The sequence below is a fragment of the Ictidomys tridecemlineatus genome, chromosome 5 (assembly GCF_052094955.1).
Source record: "Ictidomys tridecemlineatus isolate mIctTri1 chromosome 5, mIctTri1.hap1, whole genome shotgun sequence".
Lineage (NCBI taxonomy): Eukaryota > Metazoa > Chordata > Mammalia > Rodentia > Sciuridae > Ictidomys > Ictidomys tridecemlineatus.
The window spans coordinates 40,210,044-40,231,941 of NC_135481.1; the positions used below are offsets into that span (position 1 = coordinate 40,210,044).

The 21,898-nt window shown below is 37.1% G+C and overlaps 1 protein-coding gene across 3 annotated transcripts in view; it reads left to right on the forward strand.

Moving 5' to 3' along the window:
• The window catches only part of Fsip1 (fibrous sheath interacting protein 1), a 203,102-nt gene that overhangs the window by 44,982 nt on the left and 136,222 nt on the right, over positions 1–21,898 (forward strand). For all 3 annotated transcript variants that reach the window (XM_040274652.2, XM_040274654.2, XM_005316389.4), the window contains exons 7-9: positions 12,701–12,825; positions 14,315–14,425; positions 20,700–20,858. In XM_040274652.2, coding sequence (XP_040130586.2) covers positions 12,701–12,825; positions 14,315–14,425; positions 20,700–20,858 — 395 coding nt within the window. The remainder of the gene's footprint in view (positions 1–12,700; positions 12,826–14,314; positions 14,426–20,699; positions 20,859–21,898) is intronic.

Below are 21,898 nucleotides of genomic sequence, written 5' to 3' on the forward strand. Positions count from 1 at the left end.
AAGTAATGGAAACTTGGCTTAAGCAAGAAAAAAAATAATGGAAAGGAGCTTGGTGGTAGACAGCTTATCTTTGGGTTCCAAAGGCATGTGCCATGGTTAGTCATTGAGAGGGAGGCTAAATCCCAAAATCCTAGTTAAGAGGTGGGCTAACCAGGTGGATTTAGGTGCCCCCCCCCCCCCCCCGTGTAACCATCTTGTCCAACCCATCAAGGACTGGGGTCAGGTGGGAACATGGCAGTGCCTGCTATATCACCACCAGACTAAAGGGGACAAAAGCACATCACTAATGAGACAGATAATCCAGTGTTTTTTTTTACCCTGAAGTTTATTAGAAGTCTTATGGAAACTTCTAATAGAGTTTCATAATAAAGTTTTATTATGTTTTAAGGAAACTGTATTATAAATGTAGAGATGGCTGCATTTGAATTATTTTAATGTTAAGTGTATATGAAACTTCAACTAAATGTATCTATCTCATATTTCAAATAAGACTACTTGATTAATGGGAAAAAAATAACAAATTTTATATCTATGGTTGTCACTTCTCTCTCCCAAAGTAGTTCAAACTACTTATTGGTAGTTTGTTTAATAAGTAATTGTATGATTGCCTAATACATAATACCCAGTTATAATCTATAGGTTAATTTATCTAGAAACTTCTTTTTTCTTTTATGAGGTACTGGTGAAACCAGGGCCTCATGTACTGAGTTATATCTCCAATCCTTTTTAGTTTTCATTTTGAAAAAGGGTCTCATTAAGTTGCCAAGCTGGTTTTGAACTTTTGATCCTCTTGCCTTTGCCTCAAAAGTAGCTGGGATTCCAGGCATGTGCTATCACACTCAGCTAGAAACTTTTAAATTAGAACAAAACACATTTTTTTTAACTCAGATTTACTTTTGTTTGAGAAGAATTGAAATTCAGCAATCTTACTCTTTTCCTAGTTCTTTCTAGCCATTTTCATCAAAATTTATTCCTTAATGGTTCAGTTTGTATTGAATCTTTGATAATCAGCTGTAAATACACCAATTGACTATTTTCCTTGATTCTTTTTATTTTATTTATTTTAATTTTTAATTTGTTTTAATTAGTTATACATGATAGTAGAATGCATTTATGCAGTTTGATATACTATACATAGATGGGATATAATTTCTCATATTTCTGAGTGTAATGTTGCAGAATCATACTGGTCATGTAATCACATATATACATATAGTAATAATGTCTGTTTCATTTTACTATGTTTTGTATCCCCACATCTCCTTCTCTTCCCTCCCATTACTTTTCTCTATCTAATCTAAGTTAATGCTATTCTTCCCTAGTGCCCTGCTTCTTATTGTGAATTAGCATCAACATATTAGAGCAAACATTTGGCCTTTGGTTTTGTGGGACTGGCTTATTTTGCTTAGGATGATATTCTCCAACTCCAAACGTTGACTGGCAAATGCCAAAATTTTACTCTGTTTTAAAGCTGAGTAATAGTCCATTGAGTATATATACCACATTTTCTTTATCCATTCATTTATTGAGGGACACCTAGGTTTGTTCTATAGTTTAGCTATTGTGAATTGAGCAGCTATAAACATTGATGTGGCTGTGTCACTGTAGTATGCTGACTTTAAGTCCTTTAGGTATAAACTGAGGAGTGGGATAGTTGGGTCAAATGGTAGTTTCATTCCCAGTTTTCTGAGGAATCTACATACTGCTCTCCATAATGGTTGCACCAATTTGCAGTCTCACCAGCTATGTATGAGTGTACCTTTTTCCCCACATCCTCTTCAACATTTATTGTTACCTGTATTCTTGATGATTGCCATTCTGACAGGAGTGAGATGAAATCGTAGAGTAGTTTTGATTTGCATTTCTCTAATTGCTAGAGATGTTGATCATTTTTTCATACATTTGTTGATCAATTGTATTCTTCTGTGAAGTGTCTGTTCAGTTCCTTAGCCCATTTATTGATTGGGTTATTTGTTGTTTTTTTTTTTTTGGCATAAAGTTTGAGTTCTTTATTGTGGGAGACCAACTTTACACATGACTGGGTCACACTCCCGGCTGGGTGCTGAGGCGCTCAGTTGCAGAAATGTGGCAGAGCTTTCCCCACCCTTTTTGGGTTCGAGGGTCAGTGTCTCATGCATGGGTGTGTCTTGCTACAGCCCCATGGGTGAAGCTACACTCACCTGTTCCTTTGTAATATAACCTCTTGCCCTGTTTAGGATAGAATCTTCCATGGAAGTGCCTTGTGTGTGTCCCCTTCTCTTACTGTGCCCTTGGGTGTAGCCTACCCAGGTGTCAGTCAACCTGCTGACAGTGGACATCATGAAGATAGACTCAGACCCCTGAAACCTGACCCCTTTTCTCATTTAAATAACTGCCGAAGTCTGGCTTGGCACAAATCAGGAGCCACTTGTCAAAAAGAAACTAACTTTATTTTTAGAACTACAAACGCCAAACAAAACAGCTCCAGGGAAAAACCCTCAGAGCCCAACTGCCACCACCGGCTTCCACAAGCCTCTCTCCCCCACACCAGCCTTTTCCTCCCACAATCCTCCTCTCTTGAGGCCGATTGGCTGGGTTGCGTGGGCAGAGCCAAAGAAGTCACCCAATGAGCAGCTCCGTGGAGGAGCCAATCAGCTAGATGTTGCTGGGGCCACTGTGAGCCAATCATCAGCTGGCAGTCTGAAGGGCAGGGAAACAGTCCAATGAACATCACCGCAGAGGAGCCAATCAGCTAGATGTTGCTGGGGCAGTCTGAAGCTTGCTGGCAGCTGGAAGTTTGCTGGGGCCCCTTTGGCTGTGGCTCTCAACATCTCCCCCTCTGTGTTTAAACAACAAGCATGTGGCTTAGGGACCGTGCCTGCCTTAGGTTGTCCAATACATATGGTCCTTACCCGTCTTCGGATGAGCTGACCTCAGGGCGTCAGCCTCCTGTCTTAGGTTGGTACCATTGTAATTGGATCTTACCCGTCATTGACTACCGGTCCAGTATACAGCCACACCTGTGGAGAGGTCTCAGCGGGGGGGGGGGGGGGTGAGGTTCTTTGCCTCACCTCTGTTGACCCTCAAATTTTAGCTGAATGATCATGACAAGCAGAAGGGAGGAAGATATACCAAGTCAATTGACGGCTCCTTTTGGGAAAATTGTACCACCGATGAAATCATCAGCAAAAATACCCCAACACTACCACAAGTCGCTGCACCAACAGATAGTTCACAATGCATACAAATGACACATAGTTCTGTAAGCAGTTCAGTGCAAGTTCTGTAAGCAGTTCAGTGATGGCTATTGCAGAAACTGTAGATTAGTTTTATCTTTGTCTTCACCGGCACAGGGATGAAGATAGGAATTCTGGCAATAATGACTAAAGAAAAAATTAGGTAACATTCCAGAAGACACTAAAAGAAAACAATTTCTTAACAATTTATATTATCTTCATCTGAAGATAGAAATTCTGGCAATAATGGCTAAAGAAAAAATTAGGTAACATTCCAGAAGACACTAAAAGAAAACAATTTTCTTAACAATTTATATTATCTTCATCTGAAGATAGAAATTCTGGCAATAATGGCTAAAGAAAAAATTAGGTAACATTTCAGAAGGCACTAAAAGAAAACAATTTTCTTAACAATTTACATTATAGTGAAGAGAATTATTAAATATAATGAAAACGAAAGGTGAGAGTAAACAAACAGATCTGTTAACCTCCTTTTTTGTTTACATATTAAAACAATTCTTAACAGTTATTTACCCAATTTAAATTAAACCATTTAAATCACGTGAATAAAAAAAAAAAATTTGGATCCATCTTTTCATGAGCGCTCATCATATATATGAAAATACATACATTGGACATACGTACATTCAAACATATAACACAAAACACAAGTGTGCACACATAATATAATACATACAACACATAACATAATAGTAAAGGCCTTATAACTTTTTACAGGTAAAATCTCTATTGCAATGTTTAAAAACTCTATAGTCAAAAAAAAAAAATAGAACTGATCAGCAAAACATTAACCTAGGTCTGTATGAGCTCAAAAAAATAAAATAAAACTTCATGATATGGGAAAGGGCAATAATAAAATAGATATTGAAAAAAGCATCCTGGTTCTGTCGCAGATGTAAGGATAGCCAAATTAGAGTTTTGGATATCAGCTATTATGGATTTGAGCTAAATCATCTTCTTTTTGGTCTGTAGAAATCGCTTTAGTTAATCTCTCTGGAATCCAAATCGGTTGCTGTTCTCCCTGTGGAAACACAAAAACAGACCCCCGACTCCAGACAATCACTGGGTCAGGATTTTAGTTAATCTCTCCGGAATCCAAATCAGCTGCTGTTCTCCCTGTGGAAACACACAAACAGGCCCCCGACTCCAGACAATCACTGGGTCAGAACCTTGGTTAATCTCTCTGGAATCCAAATCGGCTGCTGTTCTGGGTCAGAACCTTGGTTAATCTCTCTGGAATCCAAATCGGCTGCTGTTCTGGGTCAGAACCTTGGTTAATCTCTCTGGAATCCAAATCGGCTGCTGTTCTTCCTGTGGAAACACACAAACAGACCCCCGATTCCAGACAATTACTGGGTCAGGACCTTTCCATTGTCCTGTTAGAATATCTTTCCAAAGTACCTTGGGCTTATGTACATTTTTTGGACACATATGCCTTTCTGCAGCACTAAGTCCTGATGAATCCAAATTTAAAAAGTTTAGAGTAAAAAGCGTTATTTTAAGTTTATCTTTGGGGAATATATACCCCTTCCCAATTCCATCTTTTTGCTTTAATAAGTACATTTTAATAGTTTGATGAGCTCTTTCAACTATGCCTTGACCCTGTGGATTGTATGGGATTCCTGTTATATGAGTAATGCCAAATGATGAGCAAAATTGTTTAAAAGAAGTAGACGTATAACCAGGGGCATTATCTGTTTTTAACTGTTTTGGAATGCCCACAGTGGCAAAATTTTGTAAGCAATGAGCTATAACATCTTTAGTTTTTTCGCCGGCATGAAGGGAGCCCATCAAAAATCCAGAAGAAGTATCAATTGTAACATGCAAATATTTTAATTTTCCAAATTCTGGCAAGTGTGTGACGTCCATCTGCCAAATATGGTTAGGCATCAATCCTCTAGGATTGACTCCAAGATTAACTTGTGGTAAAAAGGTCACACAATTTTGACATTGTTTTATTATTTGTCTAGCTTGTTCCTTAGTTATTTTAAAACGCTTTTGTAAAGTATTAGCATTGACATGGAATCTTTCATGAAAATTTATAGCTTCTTCTAGTACAGAGAAAATATGTATGTCACGTGTAGTTTTATCTGCTAAATCATTGCCTAAACTAAGGGCTCCAGGCAATCCTGTATGTGCCCTGATATGTCCTATAAAGAATGGATCTTTTCTGTCCCAGATTAAACTTTGTATAGTGGAAAACAAAGAGAAAACAGTAGAAGAAGGGGAAATTCTACCAGCATCTTCAAGGGATACTATAGCATTAACTATATACTGGCTATCAGAAAATAAATTAAATACAGAATCTTTAAACATCACAAAAGTTTGTAATACTGCATTAAGCTCTACCTTTTGAGCTGATTGTTTGGGTACTAAAAATGTAAAAGTTTGATCAGGTGTAACTATTGCTGCTGTACCATTATTTGACCCATCAGTGAATATATTTGGAGCATTCATGATAGGTGTTTTTCTTGTCATTTTTGGAAAAATTACAGGATGCAATGACCAAAAAGACAATAAAGGATTAGATGGTAAGTGGTTATCAAATGAAACATTAGATTTGCACATTATTATTGCCCAAGTATTTAACTCATTAGCTAATTCATCAATTTGATTCATAGTATATGGAGTAATAATTTTATGGGGAGAAATTCCAAACACTGCCTTTGCTGTTTTTATTCCTTTGAGTATTAATTGTCCTACAGCCTCAGGATATCTAGTAAGAATAGTGTTAGGAGAATAAGATAAATGTATCCATAATAATGGACCTTCTTGCCAAAATACTCCTGTAGGAATATTTTTTGTTGGTAGTACAATAAATAATAAAGGCAAACTTATATCAATTCTATCCAAATGCATATTTTCCATATATGTTTCAATGATTTTTAATGCCTTTCTTGCTTCAGGCGTTAACATTCGGGGTGAATTTGGATCTGATGGACCTTTTAGGATATCAAATAAAGGTCCCAATTCTCCTGTTGGAATACCTAGATAAGGCCTTATCCAATTTATGTCTCCTAATAACTTTTGAAAGTCATTAAGTGATTTGAGTTGATCTACTCGTATTTGAATTTTTGGTGGACGGACCATGGTTGAGGATAATAGAACTCCTAAATAATTAATTGGAAAATTTAATTGCACTTTATCTATTGCTATCTCTAGATTATAATTTTTTAATAAGTTTGTAAGTGTGGCATAACATTCTAGCAATGTGTTTTTAGCTTTGTGTGCCAATAACACATCATCCATATAGTGAAATATTTGTAGTTCAGGATTTTGATTTCTAAGTGGCTGGATTACTTTGTTAACATAAATTTGACACATAGTTGGGCTGTTAGCCATCCCTTGAGGGAGTACTTTCCATTCATATCTCTGATCAGGACCTTCATGATTTAGTGCAGGGATAGTAAATGCAAAACGTGGACTATCCTCAGGATGAATTGGAATTGAAAAAAAACAATCTTTAATATCTATAACTAAAACATACCAAGTTTTTGGCAAAGCAGACAATTGAGGAATCCCCGATTGAGCAGGTCCCATAATGACCATTTCATTGTTAATGGCTCTTAAATCTTGCAGTAATCTCCATTTACCAGATTTCTTTTTGATGACAAAAATGGGAGTATTATGGGGAGATACAGAAGGTTGTATATGTCCTTCCGCTAATTGTTGTTTGACCAGATCATGGGCTACTTGTGTCTTTTCTTTAGTCAAGGGCCACTGAGGAACCCATACTGGTCTTTCTGATTTCCATGTAATTTTTATTGTCTCAGTGGCTCTTTGTGAAAATCCAACCCATGTCTGTCTGTTCCTTGATCTATTTGTATTGGTGCTGCTATACATTGTTCTTGTCTTTCTAATCTTTTTCCTTTCCTAAAACCTTGTCTAGCCATAATAGTGGGTGCATTTTGATTGATATTATTTGTTAATGTCAAACCTAATTGATCTAAGACATCTCGTCCCCATAAATTTACGGGAAGATGATCCAATACATATGGCTGTATAGTTCCTTCACATCCTTCAGGATCCTTCCAATCTAATAGCATTGCACTTCTATCGGGATTAGTCGCCACTCCTAGGCCTCGAAGCGATTGAGTGGCTTGTTGTAATGGCCAATGTTTTGGCCATTCTTGACGAGAGATGATGCTAAGATCTGCACCTGTATCCAGTAGCCCATTAAATTCATGTCCTTGAATATTTAGTTTTAGCATGGGGCGAGAATCTAAATTTAAAGAAAGCATAGCCCAATCTACACCTGTGGAGCCTAATCCCTTGGAACCTCTTTCTACAACATGACTGGAAAATTTATCATGTAGGCTTGGTATTATTAGTAACTGTGCTATTCTATCTCCTGGTGAAATTACTGATATACCCTTTGGAGAACTGGCTATAATTTTTATTTCACCTTCATAATTGGAATCAATTACCCCAGGACTTATCAAAAGTCCTTTTAGAGTAGAAGAGCTGCGTCCCAATAATAAGCCTACTGTTCCTTTGGGAAGAGGTCCTTTTACCCCTGTGGGAATGATTTGAACTCCCATCTCTGGAGTTAGTACTGATTTGGTGGAGGCGCAGATGTCCAACCCTGCGCTCCCTCTGGTTTGTCTGATGAGGGATCTGATGTGCTGGGCACTACCCTGATGGGGTTGCTGGGGTTGCTGGGTTCTTCCAGTGCTCCGTATATTTGTGGTTTGGGGCCCCGGAGCATTGGGGCCCCCTGTCCATTTTTTGGCAACGGAGCCCGATGCCTTTGTCCACGATATTGTGGATAAACACCTTGTCCTTGTTCGTTTTTTGATAATGGAGTACCCTCTATGGTGGTTTGAGGACGGTATTCATTAGCCCAATATAATGGAGTACCCTCTATGGTGGTTTGAGAACGGCATTCATTAGCCCAATGTCTCCCTCTACGGCATCGTGGGCAAATACCCGGTATTCTACTTGTTTGATACCTAGTTTTGTTAAACCCTCCTCCTATGGGGCAATTCCTTTTAAAATGTCCTGTTTGTTGACAATTGTAGCATGTTCTTGGCCTGGCATCTAAAGCCTGTTTTACTGCAGCTGCCACAATTTGCCCTTGTTCATTAATGTCTCTGGCATCTAAAACCTGTTTTACTGCAGCTGCCACAATTTGCCCTTGTTCATTAATGTCTCTGGCATCTAAAGCCTGTTTTACTGCAGCTGCCACAATTTGCCCTTGTTCATTAATGTCTCTGGCATCTAAAGCTTGTTTTACTGCAGCTGCCACAATTTGCCCTTGTTCATTAATGTCTCTACATAATTTAATATATGTGTTTAAATCTTCATGTTTCCATGGTCTAATGATATCTCTACACCAACGATTCGCTTGGTCATAAGCCAGTTGTTTTATAAATGGCATTGCTTGTTCTGTATTCCCAAAAACTCTGGTAGCTGTTTGAATAAGCCTATCTACAAATTCAGCGTAAGGTTCATTAGCTCCTTGTATTATCTTAGATAATTGACCTTGTAAACCTCCAGGTTCTTGTAAAGACTTCCATGCCCTAACTGCATCTACAGCAATTTGTAAATATACACCAGGATCATATGCAAGTTGTTGCTGCCGATCCTCATAAGGTCCCTTTCCTAACAACATATCTAGATTTCTCTGAGGATAACCAGCTGCTGCATTTCGACTAGCCGTCTCCTTGCAAAATTCCTCATTGGCAACCTTCCATAACAGGTATTGTCCTCCATTTAGCACAGCTTTACACAAACTAGCCCAATCTGCTGGCGTCATGCTTAAGTTGGTAATGGATTCAACCAAGCTTACAGTGAAGGGTGCTTGAGGACCATAGGTTGTTACAGCCTCTTTTAGCTCCTTCACTGATTTGAAATTTAAACCCTGGTAAGTTCGCTGCCCTCCTACCTCAAATACAGGGCATACTTGAGATCCTGTCTCAGGATCCAAACTATCAACTGTGGGGGTTGGGAGTCTCTTAGCATATGGAGGTGGTGCTGTTGATTGGACACTTATGCCCTCTGGTGATAGAGTGCTGTTAGTAGCAGTCTCCTGTAGAGGTGGCGCTGTTGGTTGAACACTTACGCCCTCTGGTGATAGAATGCTGTTAGTAGCAGTCTCCTGTAGAGGCGGTGCTGTTGGTTGGACACTTACGCTCTCTAATAAAAGGGTCTTATTAGCAGTCACCTGTTTTAACTTTTCCCCTGATAGATTTTTCTGCTCTAAACTTCCTTCCTCTGTCTCACTATCTCGAAAGACCTTCTCTTTTACTTGAATCTTTTCCTCTTTCTGACTAGCTCGAGCTTTTACTTGAATCTTTTCCTCTGTCTGACTAACTTGAGAGACTTCCTCTTCTACTTGAATCAATATGTCTTCTTCTTCCTCTACCTCTGTCTGAACTGAAGGCTTTGGACTAAGCAAACTAGATACCAAGGTCCACAATGACAATGTGCCAACTGGCAGAGTCCCTGGGTTGTTCTTTTCTATTCTTTTTAAATCTTCACCATGATGGTTCCATTGTGATATATCTAACAACTCCTCCTTAAAAAGCCATGGGCTATATTCTTGTATTACATCAACGTATGCCCTGACTGCTCTTGGTTTTACTGGGAAGCTTCCTTCCTCTAACAATTTACTTAACACTCTTTCGGTTTGTTTTTTACTAATTGCTGATCCCGTATTTCTACTATAATACAACCCAACAAGATGACGCCAAACAAAACCGAGACAGAATCCAATAAAAAGGGAACCACACAAAATCATTATAACAGCCTTTCTATCCTCCTGACATATGCATCCGTCCTTTCTCCCTATCTGTTCCTCAAACGCAAATAGTTTTTCCTCAGATGTGAGTGGTTTTTCTTCCCTCTCACTCATCTCCAGGGACAGGCAAGTTAAAACAAAAATGAAGCAAAACAAAAGAGGAATCTTAGAATGGCTCCCCATCCTCTCGCCCTGCCCTCAGGGGCGAGCAGTTTACTTACCCTCAGTTGCTCCCCGTGCGAGCCACCAAATGCCGAAGTCTGGCTTGGCACAAATCAGGAGCCACTTGTCAAAAAGAAACTAACTTTATTTTTAGAACTACAAACGCCAAACAAAACAGCTCCAGGGAAAAACCCTCAGAGCCCAACTGCCACCACCGGCTTCCACAAGCCTCTCTCCCCCACACCAGCCTTTTCCTCCCACAATCCTCCTCTCTTGAGGCCGATTGGCTGGGTTGCGTGGGCAGAGCCAAAGAAGTCACCCAATGAGCAGCTCCGTGGAGGAGCCAATCAGCTAGATGTTGCTGGGGCCGCTGTGAGCCAATCATCAGCTGGCAGTCTGAAGGGCAGGGAAACAGTCCAATGAACATCACCGCAGAGGAGCCAATCAGCTAGATGTTGCTGGGGCAGTCTGAAGCTTGCTGGCAGCTGGAAGTTTGCTGGGGCCCCTTTGGCTGTGGCTCTCAACAAATAACTGCTCCTCAATAAAAGGGGTCAGCGCGTGCTCTTGCTCTCTCTTTCTGCGGACCCTTAAGGTCAGAGGAGCCGTCACAGCGACCCCAAAGAAAAAGGTATTTGTGTTTCTTGAGTGGTTATTTCATGCAGCCCAGGTAGCTCAGTTTAATTGGAGTGATCCCTGAGCCTTTTAGTCTCGAGAACAGAAACCCAGCACTTTATGTATCCTAGACATTAATGCTTTATTGAATGTGCATGTGGTAAAGATTTTCTCCCAAAGGCTCTCTCTTCACTTTATTGTTTCCTTTGCTGAGAAGAAGCTTTTTAATTTGAATCCATCCCAGTTATTAATTATTTATTGATTTTACTTCTTGTGCTTTAGGAGTCTTATTAAGGAAGTCAGATCCTAGGCCAACATGGTGAAGATTTGGGCCTAATTTTTCTTCTATTAGGTGAAGGGTTCTAGTGCCTAAGTCTTTGATCCACTCTGAGTTGATTTTTGTGCAGGGTGAGAGATAGAGGTTTAATTTCATTTTGCTACACATGAATTTCCAGTTTTGCCAGCGCCGTTTGTTGAATAGATAATTTTTATTAATGTGACCTTTTATTAATTTTGTTGACTTTTATTAATTTTATTAATGTACCTCTTACAAGGAAAATTTTGAGTAAACCTAGTTTGGACTGAGCTACTGACTGGTGTTTTCTTTCTTTTTTTTTTTTTTTTGGATTTTAATGTGGCAATTTGTCCTATTTTGTGGGGTGAGCTTTATTTGTCATTTAAGGAGACTCTCCTTTTGTGCATATTTTTAGAATTATACTGAAGGGTTCACATGATTTTATATTGTTATTTCTACAGGGGATAAGAGTTCACATATTTTTCCTGCCCTTATTATGAGCACTCAGGGTCTGAATGTTTCAGAAGATTACATAAGGTTCTTATCAAAGATTGAGGGAAACTGACAAACTGAGATGGCCTCTAGGGATTTATACAGATGGAATAAAGAACATCCAGGGACATTTATCCCTAGAACTTGCTTAAAAGACATCTGAGCTGGGCACAGTGGTGCATGCTTTTATTTTTTTAATTTTTTAAAATTTTTTATTGGTTGTTCACAACATTACAAAGCTCTTGACATATCATATTTCATACATTAGATTGAAGTGGGTTATGAACTCCCAATTTTTACCCCAAATGCAGATTGCAGAATCACGTCAGTTACACATCCACATTTTTACATAATGCCCTATTAGTATCTGTTGTATTCTGCTACCTTTCCTATCCCCTACTATCCCCCCTCCCCTTCCCTCACATCTTCTCTCTCTACCGCATCTACTGTAATTCATTTCTCTCCTTGTTTATTTTCTCATTCCCCTCACAACCTCTTATAAGTGGTGCATGCTTGTAATACCAGTGACTCAAGAGGCCGAGGCAGGAGGATTACAAGTTCTAGGTCAGCCTGGGCAACTTAGCAAGACCCTGTCTCAGAATAAAAATTAAAAAGTGTTGGTGATATAGCTCATTGGTAGAGTGTCCCTGGGTCCAATCTCTGATACCACCATCCCACAAGAGGGAGAAAAAAAAAGGCTTGAACCAAAGATTTATTGTTTTGAAGGAGCGATGGCAAATTAATAGAATAATTGGAGATGACTCTAGTTAATATTTAGGGGAAGTTTTGTTTCACATCAAGACAAAAATAGAATATATATTTAAAAAATTCTCATAATACCAGAGATTTCTTTTTCACATGCATGACTCTGAAATAGTTCTGTTCATATTTCCCATCATTCCCAAGGAATCAATATCAAGAAGGTTGATACATGATAATAATACAAGAAATGAGAAGTTCATTTAAACTTAAGTATCACATTTGTCTTTTTAAGAAAAAATTTTATATATATATATATATATATAAAATATCTGGATCTGAAATTTAGAAGGTAGTTTTTTTGTCTGTGCTTTCTTATAATTTAAATATATGCTTAAAGTGAATTTTTAGTGTAACATATAATTGTAATCATGAAAACATTTTGAACTTTTTTAATATTAGATTTTACCTATGATGTGGAAAGAAATGAGTCATTGATCAAAGCAGAAAAGAAACCTTTCTCAAATACAGAAAAATTTGAGCTCAGGGGTAAACACAACCACGATTTTGTTAAGCGAAACATTGAGGTATGTACTTAGAAATTCAGGAGTCAGAATGTGTGACTAAACGAGCTGCAACAATGATGGTAGAATGTTTAGATCTTTAAATATTTCTGACCATGTTAAACGTGTTCATAATTGAACCAGAACATATAACTGAAAGAAAAGTTTTCTGAATCAATACTTACCTTCACTGTTTTCTATTACATCCTATCCCGTCCTATCCTATCCTATCCTAACCTATCCTATCCCTCTTAAAAAAATGCTAGCTGCAACTGGCATTTATTTCACCACCTAGAAAAGTCTGGTTCCTACAATTTGAAATATATTTATTTAGATAATATTTTTGGATGATGTTTCCTAGATAGTCTATTGTGTATTAGTAAACTTGGTTTTTAAAAGTAATGAGATGGATTATGTAGCTAGTGCATTTAGAACTTGGAATGAAGATGCTTCTGGCAGAGCAGCAAGGGTAGACTAGAGAAGCCAACTAGTTGTCTGCCTCCCACTGAGCCTCTTGGTCACTGTTCTTGATAAAGCTCCCTGCTTCAGGGGTTATTCCTTGAATTTGCAAGTTCCGTAGCAAATTTGTTCATAAGACAGACTCAGACTAACCAAGGATACAGGAACTCCTGTATTAGACCAGAATATTAATTAATTAATTTATAATAAGAAATGTAAATGGGGTAGAAGAAGGCTCATAGTACAGCCTTTGAGCAACTAGTTACTAGAAGGCTGCATTGGTGAGAGTGAAGTCTTAGGAAGAGAAAGTAAGTAATTCCTACTGTTCAGTCTGATGCTTTCCCCACCATTTACATGTCATATTCAGGCAGACAAGATTCATGAGTCAACCTGCTACTGCCAGGACTGATCTTTGAGACTCTAAATTTTTTTGTACTCCATGTTCAAGTGATCTTTAGGAATCCTTATCCAGCTTGAGCTGTCTCTTTGTGCTGGCTCATTCTATATTATTTATTGCTTAGTTTTCTAAGAGCTTTAGAATTTCTCCCATATTCAAGTTCTGGCTGGCACAGCTCCTCCATAGATTACATTTCCCCCTTTTAATAATAGTAATAATATTTATGCTTGAAACTTTCAGTTTCATTTAGTAGATATCTTCTATAAGGAAATGTCAAGAAGAGGAATCCCACCAACATATACAGTAATAATGCATCAGTAAAAATGTGGAAAAAAGGAAGAGTCCTTCCAAATGTCTCAGCAAATATATTTTTGCATGTGTGTATGCACATTTTACAAGAAGAGATTTGAAAATGCTCTCTTAGTAAGAAAAAGGCCTGTTTATAGTAGAAATATTTTTGTTTGGAAGTGGCCCCACAAAACTGTTTGTCATAAAATAAAATTACCTAGCAATATAAAATTAGGGTTAGGGTCTAACATATGTCTCTCAACATATGTCTTGGTGTTTCTATTCTGTGGATGCCTCTGCCACTTTTTTATTTTCCTGAATTATGAATTGCTTTGAATATTTAATGTTTCTCATTAATGAATTCTGTAGTTGGCTAAGAATTCAAGAAACCCAGTGGTTATGATTGACAGAGAGAAGCAAAGACTGGCTGAACTTTTGAAGGACTTAGATGATAGAGATTCGGGACTGTCCAGTTCTGAGGTATGGAAACTCATAGTAAATGACTTATACAGTATATTTTTTTAGGTTATGATACAGTATTCTCTGACTTTAAAAATTCCTATTTTATACATGTTTTCAAATTCATTTTTGGTCAATTTATTATTAATTCTTTAAGATCATTTTAAGTCTTTATTAGAGGACCACATATTGATTATCATGATAGTAACCACCGCCTGTGATGAGATGGGCTTAGACACTGATGACATAAGAATGTATTTCTCTCTATCCTTTTTTATTATCCCCACATTGGACACATGGTGTTTCACTACAGTTTTCAATAATGCTAAAGAATACCATCCTGCTCCTTCCCAGTTAAACTTGACCAATTAATTCCCTGAGGGGCAAAAAACTGAGCTGAAAAGGGGAAATATGTAATGTGGGAGGCAAGTGCAGGTATTTATAGTGTCCCAGAAGGTCCCAGAAAGAGTGCAGTGGCCTAGTGTTTATATAGTAATATCGTAGGAATATTCTTTACTTCTACAAAGAAATACATCCTCCTGTGTTCCTTGACACAACTAGCCCTGCTGTTTTTTATTCTCCTGTGTTGAATAGAGACATGGTGGAGCAAATGCTGGCACTCTTTCCAGATCTCCTTTATCTAAAAATTGTCTGTATGTCCATTCCCTAGCCTTGTACCAGGGCACACACCTGTCCCCTTCCTTGGAGAATTAGCTGGAGCCAAATGGGAGCCAAGTAGCCTTGCCTACCTCAGATCCCTCACCTCAAAATAGGATTAGCTTTGTAGTGCTTCTCCAAAGATCAGATCCACGCTGGTCTTTAGCTTGCTTTGTGCCCTTGTCCCAGACTGTTTGCCTCATGCCCCTATTCCCAAAGACATTTCTCTGATAAATCACTCAAGCAAGATTTCCTGTCTCAGGTTCTGGATCTGTGTAACCCAGCCTAAGACCCATAGGTTCAGAAGATGGATTTTGCTTTAAGTACAAAAACAGTGCATGTGTGGTGATAATTGTGACTAGTAGGGCAGGATGCACCAATTCAGTGGGACTGGCATCAGCTAGTGATTGCTGTGTAGAAATCCTAGTCCATTTGGGTGCAGTGGCATATACCTCTAATCCCAGTGTCTCCAGAAGCAGAGGCAGGAGGATTGTGAGTTCGAAGCCAGCCTCATCAACTTAGTGAGGCCCTAGGCAACTCAGCAAGATCCTGTCTCTAAATAAAATATTTTTAAAAAAGGTATGGGAATATGCTCAATTTTTAAGCGTCCCTAGGTTCAATCTTTGGTACCCCTCAAAAAAAAAAAATAAAAAAATCCTAGTCCAGGGCTGCCCGGATCCTCCAATTTTTGGAAACAAGCTAAAAATTCAGATTTTTATGGGAAACATTAAAATATTGACAGGTAAGTCCATTCAATAAAATTCAATGGGGGTAAACAGAATATTTCTCACCTTCCACCTCAAACCAAAAACAAATCTACAGAATATCACAGGTTACGATGTCTAAATAATCTTTTCTTAGATAATGAGCACTCAGTGGGAGCTGGGTCTAGGAATGGACAAAGATTTTGCTGTGTGGGCTGGTGAAGTAGGGGCAAAGGGTAGGCAAGGCACATTGCTGAATATCCCCATAACTCTGAGATACATTAGCTTTGTTGATTTATGGTAATTTTCTTATTTGATGAACAAAAGCTCAAATAATAGAATTAAGAAACCTTGGTTTCATTCCTTATTTTGTTAATTGTGAATTTGTAAACTGCTGCCCACTGTCTGTGTGTCAAACTATGTTATGATGAATCTTCCTTGTACATTCTATGAATGCTTTCATAGGGATTTTTTTGCTATTAATATTGCATTTTGCATATTATTCTTGTTAGCATTTATGTCTTATTCTCATTCTTTAAAAAATTATATTTTTGTTCTAATTAGTTATACATGATAGCAGAATGCATTTTGATTCATTGTATAGAAATGGAGTACAACTTTTCTCTGGTTGTACACAGTGTAGAGTTATACCACATGTACAGTCATACATGTACCTAGGGTAATGTTTCACCAGCTTTCCTACCCCCATGTCCCCTCCCCTTCATTCCCTCCCCTTTGCCCAATCAAAGTTCCTCCATTCTCCCCATGCAATTCCCCTCTAACCACTTCCTGTGCTCCCATTATGGGTCAGTATCTACTTATCAGAGAGAACATTTAGCCTTTATAAATTTTTTGGGATTGGCTTTCTTCTCTTAGCATGGTATTGTCCCATCTCCATCCATTATGTACAAATGCTATAATTTTGTCCTCTTTTACTACTTAGTAATATTCCATTGAGTATATGTACCACAGTTTCTTTATCCATTCATCTGTTGAAAGGGCGTCTAGGTTGGTTCCACAGTTTAATTCTTGTGATTTGAGCTGCTGTAAACATTGATGTGGCTATATCACTGTAGTATGCTGATTTTAAGTCCTTTGGGTATAGGCTGAGGAGTGGGATAGCTGGGTCAAATGGTGGTTCCATTCCAAGTTTTCTAAGGAATCTACATACTGCTTTTTATAGTGGTTGCAATAATTTGTAGTCCCACCAGCAATGTATGAGTGTACTTTTTCTCTACATCCTTGCCAACACTTATTATTGCTTGTATCCTTGATAATTGCTCTTCTGTCTAGAGTGAGATGAAATCTTAGAGTAGTTTTGATTTGTATTTCTCTGCTTACTAAAGAAGTTGAACATTTTTTCATATATTTGTTGATAAATTGTATATATTCTTCTGAAAAGTATCTGTTCAGTTCCTTAGCCCATTTATTGATTGAGTTATTTAGTTTTTTGGTGTTAAATTTTTAAAATTCTATATATATCCTGGAGAATAGTGCTCTATCTTATGTGTGTGTAGTAAAGATGTTCTCCCACTTCTCTTATGGATTGTTTCCTTTGCTGAAAAGAAGGTTTTTAGTTTGAATTCATCCCATTTTATTAATTCTTGATTTTATTTCTTTCACTTTAGGAGTCTGGTTAAGGAAGTTAGGACCTAATCTGAAATGATGAAGATTTGGGCCTACTTTTTCTTCTTTTTGTTACAGGGTCTCTGTTCTAGTGCCTAAGTCTTTGATACACTTTGACTTGAGTTTTGTACATGGTGAAAGATAGTGGGTTTAATTTTATTTTGCTGCATATAGATTTCCAGTTTTCCAGCACCATTTGTTGAAGGCGGCTATCTTTTCACCAATGTATGTTTTTGGCGCCTTTGTTAAGTATGAGATAACTGTATTTATGTGGGTTTGACACTGTGTCTTCTGTACCATTAGTCTACAAGTCTATTTTGGTGCTGATATCATGCCATTTTTGTTACTATAGCTCTGTAGTATAGTTGAAGGTCTGATATTGTGATGCCTCTTCTTGCTAAGGAGTGCTTTGGCTATTCTGCTTCTCTTATTTTTCCAAATGAATTTCATGATTGCTTTTTCTATTTATATGAAGAATGTTGTTGGTATTTTAATTGGAATTGCATTAAATCTGTATAAAGCTTTTGATAATATGTCCATTTTGACAGTATTAATTCTTCTTATCCAAGAACATTCAATGTCTTTCTTAGTGTTCTGTAGTTTTCATTGTATAGGACTTCAACCTCTTTTGTTAGATTGATTTCCAAGTATTTTATTATTTTTTTAATGAGACAATTGTGAGTGGGGTATTTTCCTAATTTTTCTTTCTGAGAATTCATCACTGATGTATAGAAATGCTTTTGATTTATGGGTGTTGATTTTATATCCTGATACTTTGCTGAATTGATTTATTAGTTCTAGAAGTTTTCTGGTAGAGTTTTTTGGATCCTGTAAGTATAGAATCATGTTGTTGGCAAATAGTGAAAGTTTGAGTTCTTCTTTTCCTATTTATATCCTTTTAATTTCTTTCATCTGTCTAATTGCTCTGGCTAGAGTTTCAAGGACTGTGTTGAATAGGAGTGGTGGAAGAGGGCATCCCTTCTTGTTCCAGTTCATAGAGGGAATGCCTCCAATTTTTCTCCATTTAGAATAATGTTGGCCTTGGGCTTAGCATAGATAGCTTTCACAATGTTGAGATATGTTCCTTCTATCCCTGTTTTTTCTAGTGTTCTGACCATGAAAGGGTGTTGTATTTTATCAATTGCTTTTTCTGCATATATTGAGATGACCATATGATTCTTATCTTTAATCTATTGATGTGATGAATTATGTTTTTTGAACTCTGTATGTTGAACCAACCTAGCATCCCTGAAATGAACACCATTTGATCATGGTGCACTATCTTTTAAATTTGTTTTTGTATGCAATTTGCCAGAATTTTATTGAAAATGTTTGCATCTGTGTTCATCAGGGATATTGGTCTGAAGCTTTCTTTCCTTGATATGTCTTTGTCTGGCTTAGGTTTCAAGGTGACACTCACTTCATAGAATGAGTTTGGAAAGGTTCCCTCTTTTCTATTTCATGAAATAATTTGAGGAGTATTGGTATTAATTTCTTTTTTGTAGGTCTTATAGAACTTGTCTGAGAACCTGTTTGGTCTTTGGCTTTTCTTAGTTGGTAGGCTTTTGATGGCATCTTCTATTCATGCTTGATATTTGTCTGTTTAAATTGTGTATATCCTCCTGATTCAGTTTGGGAAGCTCCTATTTCTCTAGAAATTTTCTGGTGTCTTCAATATTTTCTATTTCATTGGAGTATAAATTTTCAAAATAGTTTCTAGTTATCTTCAGTATTTCAGTGGTATCTGAAATATTATATTTCCTTTTTCATCACAAATTTTAGTAATTTGAGTTTTCACTTCTTTTTTTTAGGGTGGTTAAGGGTTTATCAATTTTATTAATTTTTTCAAAGAACCAGCTTTTTGTTTTATCAATTTTTTCAATTATTTCTTTTGTTTCAATTTCATTGATTTCAGCCCTTATTTTAATTATTTTCTGTCTTCTACTACTACTACTTTTGATATTGATTTTTTTCTTCTTTCTCTAGGGCTTTGAGATGTAATGTCAGGTTATTTATTTGTTGACTTTTACTTCTTTTAATGAATGAGTTCAATGCAATGAACTTTCCTCTTAGCAATGCCTTTATAGTGTCCCAGAGATTTTGGTCTGTTGTATCAAAATTATCATTTACTTCTAAGATTTTTTATCTCCTCCCTGATGTCTTCTGCTATCAATGCATATTTTAATAATGTATTATTAATCTACAGGTGTTGGAATAGCTTTTATTTTTTATTTTATCAATGATTTTTAATTTTATTCCATTATGGTCTGGTAGAATGCAGGGTACTATCACTATATTTTTGTATTTGCCATATGGTCTATTTTAGGGAAGGATCCATGTGCTTCTTAGAAAAAAGTGTCTTCACTCATTGATGGATGCAATATTTTATGTATGTCTGTTAAGTCTAAATTATTGGTGGTATTATTGAGTTCTATAATTTCTTTGTTTATTTTTTGTTTAGAAGATCTATGCAGTGGGGAAGAGATGTGTTAAAGTAACCCAGTATTATTGTGTTGTAGTCTATTTGACTCTTGAACTGAGAAGAGTTTGTTTAATGTATGTAGATGCTCCATTGTTTGGGACATAAATATTTATGATTGTTATGTCTAGTTAATATATGATTCCCTTAAGCAGTACATAATGTTCTTCTTTATCCTTTCTGACTAACTTTGGTTTGAAGTCCACTTTTATCTGATATGAGAATGGGAACCCCTGCTTGTTTCCACAGTCCATGTGAGTGTTATGTTTGTTCCCATCCTTTCACCTTCAGTTTGTAGATGTCTTTTCCAATAAGACGAGTCTCTTGAAGGCAGCATATTGTTGGGTCTTCTTTTTTAATCCAATCTGTCAGTCTGTGTCTTTTAACTGATGAGTTTAGGCCATTAATATTCAGGATTATTATTGAAATATTGTTTGTATTCCCAGTAATTTTGTTTTGTTTTTTACTTGACTTTGTTTCTCCTTTGATAGTGTTTTCCTTTAGGGTAGTTACTGATTTCTTCCTATTCAACACATCACAAAACCTTTTTCTAAAGTAGAGAAATGAAAATATTATGATAACCAGACTAAGAGATTTATTCCATAGGAGAAACTCCCACATAATGTAAGAAGATACTTTACACAGAGTTGGCAGATAGTGAAAGTGTAAACTATTTCATTTTTTCTTTTACCATCCTAATATTAATTCTGTTTTTTGTTTTGCTTTTGTTTGTTTTGTGAAGTCCTGGGCTTTAGGCTAAAGCAGTCTGAAAGGTATGTTTTGGAAAATGTAGTATGGATATGACCTGGTAACCCTTGTTTCATTTTAGGGTGATCAGTCTGGTTGGCTGGTTCCAGGAGAAGGATACACATTTGCAGCCACCCAGCATCAGCAGCTTGCTGAAATTGATACAAAACTCCAAGAACTAGCTGCAGTCCGCCTAATAATTCCCAGCTTTTCTCCAAGACTTGAAAATCAGAATGATCAGGTATTCTTTTTTTTAAATTGATATTATATTTATATTATATATAGAGAGTACTTTTTTCATATCTGTGGTTGTATATAAAGCATATTCACACCAATTCATACATGTACTTTGGATAATGATTTTCATCACATTCTACCATCATTTCCAACACCCTGCCCTTCCCTTCCCCTCCCAACTCTCTGCCCTATCTAGAGTTTTTCTATTCTTCCCATGCTCCCCTTCCCTACCCCATTATGAATCAGACTCCTTATATCAGAGAAAAAATTTGGCATTTTTTTTGGGGGGGATTGGCTGACGTCACTGAGCATTATCTTTTCCAATGCCATCCATTTACCTGCAATGCCATGATTTTATTCTCTTTCATTGCTGAGTAATAGTCCATTGTGTATATATGCCACGTTTTTAAAAATCCATTCGTCTACTGAAGGGCATCTAGGTTGGTTCCACAGTTTAGCTATTGTGAATTGTGCTGCTATAAACATTGATGTGGCTGTGTCCCTGTAGTATGCTGTTTTTAAGTCCTTTGGGTATAGACCAAGGAGAGGGATAGCTGGGTCAAATTGTGGTTCCATTCCCAGTTTTCCAAGAAATCTACATACTCCTTTCCATAGTGGCTGTACCAATTTGCAGTCCCACCAGCAATGTATGAGTGTACTTTTCCCCCACATCCTCGCCAACACTTATTGTTGTTTGTCTTCATAATATCTGCCATTCTGACAGGAGTAAAATGAAATCTTAGAGTAGTTTTGATTTGCATTTCTCTAATTGCTAGTGATGATGAACCTTTTTTCATATATTTGCTGACTGATTGTATATTGTCTTCAGAGAAGTGTCAGTTCAGGTCCTTGGCCCATTTACTGATTGGGTTATTTTTTTTTTTTGGTGTTTCACTTTTTGAGTTCTTTATATACCCTAGAGATTAGTGCTCTATCTGATGTGTGCAGGGTAAAAATTTTCCCTGAAGATGTATGCTCTCTATTTAATCATTGCTTATTTCTTTTGTTGAGAAGAAACATTTTAGTTTGAATCCATCCCATTTA